The 13,034-nt window shown below is 43.1% G+C and overlaps 2 protein-coding genes across 5 annotated transcripts in view; one reads left to right on the top strand and one right to left on the bottom strand.

The window, feature by feature from the left end:
• LOC121536792 (serine/threonine-protein kinase tousled-like 1-B) overlaps positions 1 to 1,901 on the top strand; it is a 44,980-nt gene extending 43,079 nt beyond the window's left edge. For all 3 annotated transcript variants that reach the window (XM_041844346.2, XM_041844344.2, XM_041844345.2), the window contains exons 20-22: positions 783 to 894; positions 979 to 1,086; positions 1,369 to 1,901. In XM_041844346.2, the coding sequence (XP_041700280.2) occupies positions 783 to 894; positions 979 to 1,086; positions 1,369 to 1,539 (391 nt within the window). In that variant the 3' untranslated portion in view covers positions 1,540 to 1,901. The remainder of the gene's footprint in view (positions 1 to 782; positions 895 to 978; positions 1,087 to 1,368) is intronic.
• A 5,560-nt stretch (positions 1,902 to 7,461) lies between these two features.
• Positions 7,462 to 12,653, bottom strand: LOC121536259 (Golgi reassembly-stacking protein 2). 2 transcript variants are annotated; one of them, XM_041843524.2, is made up of 10 exons: positions 12,331 to 12,653; positions 11,770 to 11,850; positions 11,403 to 11,606; positions 9,782 to 9,868; positions 9,548 to 9,678; positions 9,331 to 9,463; positions 8,653 to 8,776; positions 8,462 to 8,548; positions 8,251 to 8,361; positions 7,462 to 8,132 (listed from the first exon to the last, which is right to left on the bottom strand). In XM_041843524.2, the coding sequence occupies exons 1-10, from the start codon at positions 12,391 to 12,393 to the stop codon at positions 7,918 to 7,920; spliced, it is 1,236 nt and encodes a 411-aa protein (XP_041699458.2). In that variant the 5' UTR covers positions 12,394 to 12,653; the 3' UTR covers positions 7,462 to 7,917. The 2 variants fall into 2 exon arrangements, with proteins under 2 accessions (XP_041699458.2, XP_041699459.2); XM_041843525.2 differs by lacking the exon at positions 8,462 to 8,548 and having other exon boundaries at positions 12,331 to 12,651.
• Positions 12,654 to 13,034: the final 381 nt, after the last annotated feature.

Below are 13,034 nucleotides of genomic sequence, written 5' to 3'. Positions count from 1 at the left end.
CAACAGGACAATGACTCCGAGTGGCGCAGCGGTCTAAGGCACTGCATCTCAGTGCTAGAGGCGTCACTACAGACCCTGGTTCAATTCCAGGCTGTATCACAATCCGGCCGTGATTGGGAGTCCCATATGGCGGTGCACAATTGGCCCAGCATCGTCCGGGTTTGGCCGGGGTAGGCCGTCGTTGTAAATAAGAATTTGTTCTTAACTGACTTGCCTAGTTAAATAAAGGTTAAATTAAAAAAATACAGCCAAAGCAACACTGGAATGGCTTCAGAACAAGAATGTGAAAGTCCATGAGTGGGCCATTTGAAAATCTGTGGAAACAGTTGATTGCTGTTCACCGCTGCTCCCAATTTAAATTAACAGAGATTTAGAAAATCTGCAAGGAAGAATGGGAGAAAATCCCCACATCTAAATGTACAAAGCTGATAGACATCCAAGGTGACTCAATGCTGTAATTGCCACCAAAGGTGCTTCTACAAAGTATTGACTCAGCGGTGTGAATACTTATGTAAATGAGATTTCTGTATTTCATTTTCAATACATTTGTTAAAATGTCTAAATATGTTTTCACTTTGTCATTATGGGGTATTGTGTGTAGATGGGTGAGAAATCTATTTAATCCATTTTGAATTCAGGCTGTAACACTACAAAATGTGGAATAAGTCAAGGGGTATGAATACTTTCGGAAGGGACTGTATCACAGAACCAGCACATGATTTGGATATTATGATGCTTGACATATGGACAGATATATCATTTTGTTTTGTGTTCTCTCAAAGGTACTTGCCTCCTGAGTGTTTTGTTGTTGGCAAAGAACCTCCAAAGATCTCCAACAAGGTGGACGTGTGGTCTGTGGGCGTCATCTTTTTCCAGTGTTTGTATGGAAGAAAAGTACGTGTTAGAGAACTGGCTTTATCGACTTATGAAATAAGTGTCGTGAAAATAAGTTAACTCGTCGCCTTATTTCTCTTTCAGCCATTTGGTCACAATCAGTCTCAGCAGGATATCCTGCAGGAGAACACAATTCTTAAAGCAACCGAAGTTCAGTTTCCTGTCAAGCCTGTTGCCAGTAATGAAGCAAAGGTCCGTGGGAGAAGTTGTGTTCTGAATGTTACCATCTGACTGCAATTGTGTCACTTCTATTTAATCTTCTTCATAATATTTTGGGATTGTTTTATGATTAATCAATTCCTGTATAAACATTGCTTTTGTTGAGACCTCTAGTGTTCATTATTGGTACATACAGACAGACATTAAAGCCCTTTTGAAATGCATTTCTGTCCAGCCATAAAAAAAAGCGTCTTGCTCCAATGTTTCATTTTAATTGGTGCTGTGTTTTGAATTATGTCTCCTTTATTCCCCAAGGCCTTTATAAGGCGCTGCTTGGCATATAGGAAGGAGGACCGGTTCGATGTTCACCAGCTGGGAAGGGATTCCTACCTGCTCCCTCACATGAGGAGGTCCAGCTCTTCAGGGAATCTGCAGCTGAGCGCTGGTGGCTCAGGACCTGCCTCCTCCAGCATCATCTCATACTGAGGGCTGGCCGTGCACTGACTGACTGACTGGCTGCCCCACGCCTGCAGAGCCCCCTCCCCCACAGGACCAGGTGTGTAGGAGAGGAGCTGCCTGCCAACCAGCGGTGTATGGAAGGACAAGAGGTCCATTGACAATAAACCCCGCAGACTGAATGGTGTGGAATTTGGCCTTTGCCTGTACTGTGCTGGGTTTCAAATGGGTGTTTACTAAAGACTTCTTAATGAATGGATGTTTAAAAGAACATGAGTAAATTACCTTGTGAAGATTGAATAGAGCACTGCTACAGACAGTACCTTGAATATACAGTGGGGAGAACAAGTATTTGATACACTGCCAATTTTGCAGGTTTTCCTACTTACAAAGAATGTAGAGGTCTGTAATTTTTATCATAGGTACACTTCAACTATGAGAGATGGAATCTAAAACAAAAATCCAGAAAATCACATTGTATGATTTTTAAGTAATTAATTTGCATTTTATTGCATGACATAAGTATTTGATACATCAGAAAAGCAGAACTTAATATTTGGTACAGAAACCTTCGTTTGCAATTACAGAGATCATACGTTTCCTGTAGGTCTTGACCAGGTTTGCACACACTGCAGCAGGGATTTTGGCCCACTCCTCCATACAGACCTTCTCCAGATCCTTCAGGTTTCGGGGCTGTCGCTGGGCAATACGGACTTTCAGCTCCCTCCAAAGATTTTCTATTGGGTTCAGGTCTGGAGACTGGCTAGGCCACTCCAGGACCTTGAGATGCTTCTTACGGAGCCACTCCTTAGTTGCCCTGGCTGTGTGTTTCGGGTCGTTGTCATGCTGGAAGACCCAGCCACGACCCATCTTCAATGCTCTTACTGAGGGAAGGAGGTTGTTGGCCAAGATCTTGCGATACATGGCCCCATCCATCCTCCCCTCAATACGGTGCAGTCGTCCTGTCCCATTTGCAGAAAAGCATCCCCAAAGAATGATGTTTCCACCTCCATGCTTCACGGTTGGGATGGTGTTCTTGGGGTTGTACTCATCCTTCTTCTTCCTCCAAACACGGCGAGTGGAGTTTAGACCAAAAAGCTCTATTTTTGTCTCATCAGACCACATGACCTTCTCACATTCCTCCTCTGGGTCATCCAGATGGTCATGGCAAACTTCAGACGGGCCTGGACATGCGCTGGCTTGAGCAGGGGGACCTTGCGTGTGCTGTAGGATTTTAATCCATGACGGCGTAGTGTGTTACTAATGGTTTTCTTTGAGACTGTGGTCCCAGCTCTCTTCAGGTCATTGACCAGGTCCTGCCGTGTAGTTCTGAGCTGATCCCTCACCCTCCTCATGATCATTGATGCCCCACGAGGTGAGATCTTGCATGGAGCCCCAGACCGAGGGTGATTGACCGTCATCTTGAACTTCTTCCATTTTCTAATAATTGCGCCAACAGTTGTTGCCTTCTCACCAATCTGCTTGCCTATTGTCCTGTAGCCCATCCCAGCCTTGTGCAGGTCTACAATTTTATCCCTGATGTCCTTACACAGCTCTCTGGTCTTGGCCATTGTGGAGAGGTTGGAGTCTGTTTGAGTGTGTGGACAGGTGTCGTTTATACAGGTAACGAGTTCAAACAGGTACAGTTAATACAGGTAATGAGTGGAGAACAGGAGGGCTTCTTAAAGAAAAACTAACAGGTCTGTAACAGCCGGAATTCTTACTGGTTGGTAGGTGATCAAATACTTATGTCATGCAATAAAATGCAAATTAATTACTTAAAAATCATACAATGTGATTTTCTGGATTTTTGTTTTAGTTTCCGTCTCTCACAGTTGAAGTGTACCTATGATAAAAATTACAGACCTCTACATGCTTTGTGAGTAGGAAAACCTGCAAAATCGGCAGTGTATCAAATACTTGTTCTCCCCACTGTATGTGACTGGACACTTGTGAGTTTGGTTTGCTGGTGGAAACCTTACAGGACCTAAGGGATACCTGGCAGCCCGCTGTTTAGAATAATTAACATGGTGCTGCCAGGGTGATTTAACTTCTAGGAGTTTCCTTAAGGAGCGGACATTCATCGTTTTTGTAGGTCTACAATGATTTCACCATCATTTGGCCGTATGTATTATAATATTTTTTTTTTTTTGAAAGTGTTGGATTTTATTTTGAGTTGTACAATTAGCCATGAGAATGTAATTTTTAGCACATGTGGCATCTGTCATTTAGGCCCAGGCAGCATACTAATGTTGAATGCACAAAATAACCAAATGTAGACATATCAATGTACAAAATCCTATGCAGTAAGATTTTAAAGAATTCCTTAGAGTACATGTATATTTGCTGTACAGAAGATGATTTTCAGATTTCAAATTGCAGCTGCACCATTCTGTACAAATGTTTAAAGGCCCAGTGCAGTCAAATGTGATTTTTCCTGTGTTTTATATACATTACCACACTGAGGTTGGAATAATACTGTGAAATTGTGAGAATTATGATAATGCCCTTTTAGTGTAAGAGCTGTTTGACAAGACCGCCAGAAATGTCAGCCTGTTGTGGTGGGATGGAGTTTTGGCCTGCCTGGTTACATCACCAGGCGGTAAATTAGTTAATAGATTAATAAGAAATAGTTCCAAACCTCTCTGCCAATAACAGCTAGTTTTCAGTTTTCCCCTCCCCACTCAGACCATTCTGACAGTCTTATTGAAATTCTTTGTTTCAGAAATTGCTATTTTGCAAAGAAGCTGTGTTTTTGTTTTCAATTAAAATGGTAAAAAGAATCACAGTAAGGTACTTAATTGTTACCCAGAAATGACTTGATATTGAGATAAAAATGGCTGCATTGGACCTTTTAACAATTTCCCTTGTAAATGTATTTCCTGGATTGTTTTCATTGTGCTGCTTTTGATGTTGCTCTTACTTTTTAGGGCTGTATGATCCACTTTGGGTACAAATTGTACAGTTCTGTAAAAAATAATAAATGACGATGATAAATAACAGGCAATCACAGCATGCTATACAACTGACTTCTTTTGGAGACTACGGTGGGAGGAGCTCTCTTGTGTTCCATGACTTCTGTAAATTTGGATGGATGATGTTGGGCCTTTCAGTCAGTAGTCCTGACATACAGTGCATTCGGAAAGTATTCAGACCCCTCAACTTTATCCACATTTTGTTACGTTACAGCCTTATTCTAAAATTGATTAAATCGCTTTTTCCCCCTCATCAAGCTACACTACCCATGATGACAAAGGAAAAACACATTTTTTGAAATGTTTGCAAATTTATTTAAAATAAACAACATATCACATTTACATAAGTATTCAGACCCTTTACTCAGTACTTTGTTGAAGCACCTTTGGCAGTGATTACTGCCTCGGGTATGATGCTACAAACTTGGCACACCTGTATTTGAGGAGTTTCTCCCATTCTTCTCTGCAGATCCTCTCAAGCTCTGGCAGGTTGGATGGGGAGCGTGGCTGCACAGCTATTTTCAGGTCTCTCCAGAGATGTTCGATCGGGTTAAAGTCTGGGCTCTGGCTGGGCCACTCAAGGACATTCAGAAACTTGTCCCGAAGGCACTCCTGTGTTGTCTTGGCTGTGTGCTTAGGGTCGTTGTCCTGTTTGGAAGGTGAACCTTCGCTCCAGTCTGAGGTCCTGAGCAGGTTTTCATCAAGGATGAAGGTAGCTTAGTGGTTAAGAGCGTTGTGCCAGTAACCGAAAGGTCGCTGGTTCTAATCCCCGAGCCGACTAGGTGAAAAATCTGTCGACATGCCCTTGAGCAAGACACTTAACCCTAATTGCTCCAGTAAGTCGCTCTGGATAAGAGCGTCTGCTAAAATGTAAAATATATTTTATATATATATATTTTATCTCTGTACTTTGCTCCGTTCATCTTTCCCTCTCCTGACTAGTCTCCCAGTCCCTGCCGCTGAAAAACATCCCCACAGCATGATGCTGCCACCACCATGCTTCACCGTAGGGATGGTGCCAGGTTTCCTGCAGACGTGACGCTTGGCATTCAGGCCAAAGAGTTCAATCTTGGTTTCATCAGACCAGAGAATCTTGTTTTCTCATGGTTTGAGAGTCCTTTAGGTGAATTTTGGCAAACTCCAAGTCGGGCTGTCGTGCCTTTTACTGAGTGGCTTCTGTCTGGCCACTCTACCATAAAGGCCTGACTTGGTGGAGTGCTGCAGAGAAGGTTGTCCTTCTGTAAGGTTCTCCCATCTCCACAGAGGAGCTCTGTCAGAGTGACCATCGGGTTCTTGGTCACCTCCCTGACCAAGACCCTTCTCCCCCGATTGCTCAGTTTGGCCGGACGGCCAGCTCTAGGAAGAGTTGATGGTTCCAAACTTCTTCCATTTAAGAATGATGGAGGCAATTGTGTTCTTGGGGACCTTCAATGCTGCAGACATTTTTTGGTACCCTTCCCCAGATCTGTGCCTCGACACAATCCTGTCTCGGAGCTCTACGGACAATTCCTTCAACCTCATGGCTTGGTTTTTGCTCTGACATGCACCGTCAACTGTGGGACCTTATATAGACAGGCGTGTGCCTTTCCAAATCATGTCCAATCAATTGAATTTACAACAGGTGGACTCCCAAGTTGTAGAAACAGCTCAAGGATGATCAATGGAAACAGGATGCACCTGAGTTCAATTTCGAGTCTCATAGCAAAGGGTCTGAATACTTATGTAAATAAGGTATTTCTTATTTTTAATAAATTAGTAAACATTTCTAAACCTGTTTTTGCTTTGTCATTATGGGGTATTGTGTGTAGATTGAGGGGGAAAATCATTTTAATCAATTTTAGAATTAGGCTGTAATGTAACAATGTGGAAAAAGTGAAGGGGTTTGAATACTTTCTGAATGAACTGTAAATTGCAAAGAATTAAAAGTCCAGTCTTAAATTACATATCTTGTCTGGCTACCTTTTCCCAATGAAACGGAATGAAATCTTGCACCCAATTGCTCCAAAGGAAAATAGCTGTTCTCCAAAACCTGTGCTTTTGCTCAATTTCTGATGTATTTCCTGCACTTGTAAAGATTAACCTCTGATGATTCTGCTGGAATTGTAGACGTAGCCCAGAGTGAACACCTCAACAATGTATATTTGGCTCCCTGACAATATTGGGGATCATTGAGAAGGGAAGATGGTGTTCCTTGTCGTTGGGGTCAGGACCGATGAGACCGTGCCGGAAGGGCCTGCTGACCAGACAGTGACCCAGTCTGATTATTTGCGTGTATGATTTGAGTTCCTTTCACTGCCCAATAGAGTAGGCATGCTTTAGATCTGATGCTAGCAGGAACTGGGGGCCAGTGAAGAGATGGCACCTAAGAAGGGCAAAGTTCACATGAGCAGCAGCATTCTTGATCAGCTGTTGCACCAATCTATTCTGTTCCACTGACCATCTAAAAACTTGTAGCAGAAAATGCTGAAGGGCTCAATACAGTTAACAGCAGGCCTACAAAGAGTGAATCATACCAATTTCCATATAACACTGAATGGGAATAAATGTTTGAAGCTACTTGGTTTATACCAAAAAAAAAAATAAAAGCTAATATGTTACATTTGCAATTGCATGTGAAGTTTGCGGCATAATTAACTTTTTTTTTGTAGCAAAGATTCACCAACTTGGTAATAGTGATGGCAAAAGAATCTGCTCATGTACATTGTGGGAAAATCTCAATTGCATAGTCCTTGCGTCCTCTCTCCTCCTCAAAACCCACTGGAGAAGGTCAGTGGGGCGAGACCTCTGGCTTTCTCATTTGATGGGTTTTGAGGGGAGAGAGGACACAAGGAGTATACAATTGAGATTCTCCCATAGTCACATTTCATTGTGGTCCTACACCGACACCCTGTGGTTTTCAGAAGTAAAGCACCTTCATTTTTACACCAACCAAAAACTACAGAACTGAGGCGGAAGTATGAGAAGTCAACGCAGTAGATGAGAAAAATACATCCATTTAATCAAGAAAGGGATGTTTCAATTACACACTTTCATTCATATTGTTTTAGTACAACAAAAAATAAAGACATTATTCTGCATTACAACAGGCTAAAGCGGATCTCTCACACAATAATTCTCATATTTCTGACCGCCCATCGTTCTTCTGAAGACCCTTTCTTCAGAAATTCTCCAACCTTTTCCCAGTGTGCACTTGTGTACACTCCCCATCATGGATTTAACAATGGTGGAAACTTCTCTAGCCAATGATTACACCAATCCAATGCTTGTAAATCCACAACAGGAAGTGTGAAAATATACACACTTCTGGAAAAGGGTGGATAATTGGGGACGCCGCCATAGTTCTGGAGTACAACAAGGAGTGTTTCAAGATTCTTTCTTGTTGAGTTTTAAATACAGTAGATCTTGTTGGTAAATGGTTCTTTGCTAGGAGGAGTCAGGTCACTGGTGCTTCTCTAGGTTTAGAGGAAGCTACTGGTGTAGGGAGGAGTGTTTCTGTCAATGTGTCGCTGGAGAAGGATGTTGCGTCCAGGATGAGGGTGTCTGGGAGTGTGAACTCAGATGGAGGCAGAGTTACCCCTGGGACCAAAGGCAGCTGGGAGTTGAGCATGGATAGGTTCAGGAGAGGAAGAGGGGCCAATGGAGGGAAACCTGAGGAAGACAGGTGGAAAGTTTCAGCAATACAGGAATATTACTGACAGTAGTATACAAATATCCATAAACTTACATCTTAAAAACCATCAAAGAATCTTGAAAACATTGACATTACCTGCTGGTGGCATCCCTCCTGGTAACGACACAGTGCCCAAGTCTGGTAAAGTGAAATTGAAATTTGCCAGTTTGTGAAGGGGAGGTAGGCCTCCGGGTAACGACATTAGACCTGTGCAGGAAATATGAACATAATGAAATACACAAAGCCACATGCAAATAATACATGCAGCATCATATTGTCACAAACTAGAACCGTGTCTAACACTGACCTGCTAACATGGTAGCAGGTATGACTGGAGGTACAGTGCTTAGCAGGGGGCTGACTTGGCTAGGCAACAATGGCACAGTAGGTACTCCTTGGACAAAGAGACAATCGATTGTAATAACTAATCTCTTACTTGGTGATATCAAGTCAGTAAGCAATATGCGTCTAAATGAAAAGTAGTGATACCTAGCATACCTGTTTGTAGAGCGCTCGGGACAGTGGGAGGAGCTGAGCTGACTGACAGGTCAAAGAGATTTTGTTCCAACCCAGTAGGAGCAGAAGGCACTGCAGGTTGAGGACTGACAGCAGAGAGCTGAACCTAAGGAACAAATGAAAACTGGGATCAACACCTGGTGCTGTAGAATATTCTTTTTTGGGGTACTTTTTACCCCAATTTCGTGATATCCAATTGGTAGTTACAGTCTTGTCCCATCGCTGCAAAAGGCCGAGAGCCATGCGTCCTCCGAAACACGACCCCGCCAAGCCGCACTGCTTCTTGACACACTGCTCGCTTAACCTGGAAGCCAGCCGCACCAATGTGTCGGAGGAAACATCGTACAGCTGGCGACCGAAGTCGGCACAAGGAGTTGCTAGAGTGCGATGGGACAAGGACATCCCAGCCGGCCAAATCCTCCCCTAAACCAGACAGCGCTGGGCCAATGTGCGCCGCCTCATGGGGCTCCCAGTCGTGGCGAGCTGCGACATAGCCGGGATTGAACCCGGATTTGTAGTGACGCCTCTAGCACTGCCTTAGACCGCTGTGCCACTCGGGAAGCCCCAGCTGTAGAATATTCTCATTGTATACAAATTCCCTCATGTGACTGGCAGGTATTGGGAGTGAAAATTAGTAGGTCATTTAGAAAAATGTCTTACCTCTGTGAAGCCATCCTTGAGTGGGGAAACTGGTTCACTTTGAATATGTCCAGGGAAACTGATCTTCTTACCCTCTTCAAATGTCTGTGTGGGTATCCTGTGCAGGTAGCCATAGCCAATCCCACAGCCTAGGCTTTAGGGCAGAGAGAATGAGTGTGCTACGTGGTAGCCTATAGGTATGTCAGCTAAATGAATTACCAAAATGTCAATGCCTTACCTGCCCTCTCCACCCCATTCAGAGTTTGGAGTGATGACCACATCCCGACAGTTGTCCGTGTCAGTGTTATACACATACAACTTAAGCCCTTTCCTTTCATGCGTTTCAATGAGGGAGAAGAGATCCTCAGGCTGTGGGGAAAAATCCAGACAAAAACCAGTCAAACACTACATCAACAGCTTAGTGTAGGGAGAACATCATTGAAATGACACTAAAGAAAGGCATCCCACACACCTCGTTCATGACAGTGTCTCCACCTATGATGTAGTCAGTGTGTGGTCTCAAACCAGCCAGGGCTGCAGGAGAATTTGGCTCCACTTCCTGAGGACAAGAAATAAAATACAGACCGATATTATAAATACAGTGCTGTGAAAAACTATTTGCCCCCTTTCTAATTTTGCATATTTTTTATACTGAACGTTATCAGATCTTCAACCAAAACCTACATATTAGATAAAGGGAACCTGAGTAAACAAATAACACAACAATTACACACTTATTTCATAAACAAAATTATGCAACACCCAATGCCCCTGTGTGAAAAAGTAATTGCCCCCTTACACTCATTAACTGGTTGTGCCATCTTAAGCTGCAATGACTGCAACCAAATGCTTCCTGTAGTTGTTGATCAGTCTCTCACATTGCTGTGGAGGAATTTTGGCCCACTCTTGCATGCAGAACTGCTTTAACTCAGCGACATTTGTTGGTTTTCAAGCATGAACTGATCGTTTCAAGTCCTACCACAACATCTCAATTGGGATTAGGTCTGGACTTTGACTAGTCCATTCCAAAACTTCAAATGTCTTGCTTTTTAGCCATTTTCATGTAGATTTGATTGTGTGTTTTGGATAATTGTCTTGCTGCATGACCCATCTGCGCTTCAGCTCACAGACGGATGGCCTGACATTCTCCTGTAGAATTCTCTGATACAGAGCAGAATTCATGGTTCCTTCTATTAAGGCAAGTCGTCCAGGTCCTGAGGCAGCAAAGCATCCCCAAACCATCACACTACCACCACCATGCTTGACCGTTGGTATGAGGAGTCTTGATCATCCAGGTGCTTCCAGGTGCTTTTTGGCAAACTTGAGTCATCTTTTTGGACGACATGGGTCCCATTATGCCGGGCGAAAACCAAACACTGCATTCCACAGTAAGAACCTCATACCAACGGTCAAGCATGGTGGTGGTAGTGTGATGGTTTGGGGATGCTTTGCTGCCTCAGGACCTGGACGACTTGCCTTAATAGAAGGAACCATGAATTCTGCTCTGTATCAGATAATTATACAGGAGAATGTCAGGCCATCCGTCTATGAGCTGAAGCTGAAGCGCAGCTGGGTCATGCAGCAAGACAATTATCCAAAACACACACTGATGTTGAGATGTTGTTGCAGGACTTGAAACAAGCAGTTCACGCTTGAAAACCCACAAATGTCACTGAGTTAAAGCAGTTCTGCATGCAAGAGTGGGCCAAAATTCCTCCACAGTGACATGACAGATCAACAACTACAGGAAGTGTTTGGTTGGAGTCATTGCAGCTAAAGGTGGCACAACCAGTTAGAGTGTAATGTGGCAATTACTTTTTCACACAGGGGAATTGGGTGTTAATTAAATCAATAAAATAAGTATATATTTTTGATATTTGTAACCTCAGGTTCCCTTTATTTAATATAGGTTTTGGTTGAAGATCTGATAACATTCAATATCAAAAATAGAGAAAATCAGACAGGAGGCAAATACGTTTTCACTGCACTGTATATCGGGTCACTGCAAGGCTTCACATCATTACACATCAACACATTTCCAGTTTTACAATTATTCATGTCTGCAGCGCTAAACTGCAAGGCGATTCACTCACCAGAACATGCCACACATTCTCATTGGCTCCTTCAAAGCTGCAGAATCGGATGCTGATACCCAGCAGCCCCTGACCTCCCCACATGTTGCTGGGTGTGACTGTTGCCTCCCTCAGCTCAAGAGTCTTGTTGCTGTATACCAGCATCTTGATGGGTTTTTCCACATTCACCTTCAGCAAGTCTTTTAATGTGTCATCATCTTTGTTCTGCCAAAAATTAAGACGTTAGCAGATGTTAAAGTGCATCATCATCTGTAAACAAAGTTAGTCCACCTATAGGTTGTCTTGTATCCCTGGCTTTGAAAACAGTTGAGCTGCAATGGGATCTGACAGCTTCAGGATGTAGATAATTCGAGAAATGACAGTTTACCAATCTTGTGTCACTGATGGAAATAATAAAGTCAAAGAATGGTTCCAATCCTGCACGATGCCCAGGGGAATTATCTTGCACCTGCAAATTGAGACAGGAGGTTTATATGAATTCTGCTCAATTCATATTGCCTTTAAACATTCAATGACCACACTTTTACTATTAACACACAGGTGCAACGCCCTTTGCAAATGTGTTCTGAATTGAAAGGACATCCCACCCCCGTCACTGCACATTGACAGACCGGTTGCTCGAGTCAAGTGATGATCTAGCGTCATGGCTGGCTATAGGTAACTAACGTTAGCTAGCTAGCAAGTTTTCACTCGTCAGACATTGCTCTGTTTAATTGGTTAGACTACACATAGTTTGTTTTCTGAACGACAACGTGATGAATTACTCATAGGAAGCCCCTAAAATACACACTGACATGCTACAGCAACCTGAAGACCGCAACAACATTATCATCATAATTCAGTCATGACAAGCATTTCTGTGTTGTGTTCCCATTTTCAACTAGCCCAGTTACAGCTCGTGGTTTAGCATGCTAGTAAAGATACATACTCTGAGGACGTGATAACCTTCGGATCCTCCTCCAGGTATTTCAATGCTCTGTGCACCCCCCATGTCTCCTCAAACCCTGGATGTTTTTCTGGCGAATAAATCAGTGTAGCTGGCTAGCCACAGTAGCTAACATTTTCTTCCTGTTCCGGGGTGATGCTAAAGAGAGACAAGATTGCCTACATAGCCACACTTCCGGTACACTGTAAGAGAGAGTTTCTGGCATCATAAAAAATACAAAAATATACTAAAACCTTGTATCTTTCCTCTACCATTTGTGTTCAGTGTGTTTTTTGTATACTTTTCTCTCTCTAATTGACTCCCCAAACCCCGGCCTGGTCTTTTTGGTCTGTATCACAAGCGTTCCCGGAAGTCTCCCGATGTTGTACCTCGGGGTTTAAAAACTGTGCTATGCACTTATGCAATTTTGAATGCTCTTATTTTAAGGTTACTCTAAAGAAAAAACTGGTCATGTTAAGGGCATAGGAGGTTAAATGACCCTGTATTGGCTATTTTCCATGTTTTAGAATAAGAGTGTAGCTGAAGATAGCAGTGTATGCTATGGTGTCTAGCGCATGATCGGGGAATCATCACAAACATGCATGCCATGTGGAGCCTTATCAATCTGTCTCACATATTCCGTCATGTTCCAGGTCTTACTTTTGATGAGAAAGGAATTTCATGTTGAACAGTTGGATGATAGACGA

The sequence above is a fragment of the Coregonus clupeaformis genome, chromosome 23 (assembly GCF_020615455.1).
Source record: "Coregonus clupeaformis isolate EN_2021a chromosome 23, ASM2061545v1, whole genome shotgun sequence".
NCBI lineage: Eukaryota > Metazoa > Chordata > Actinopteri > Salmoniformes > Salmonidae > Coregonus > Coregonus clupeaformis.
The sequence above is the reverse complement of the archived record's forward strand: the minus strand, read 5'-3'. Positions and strand labels throughout refer to the sequence as shown.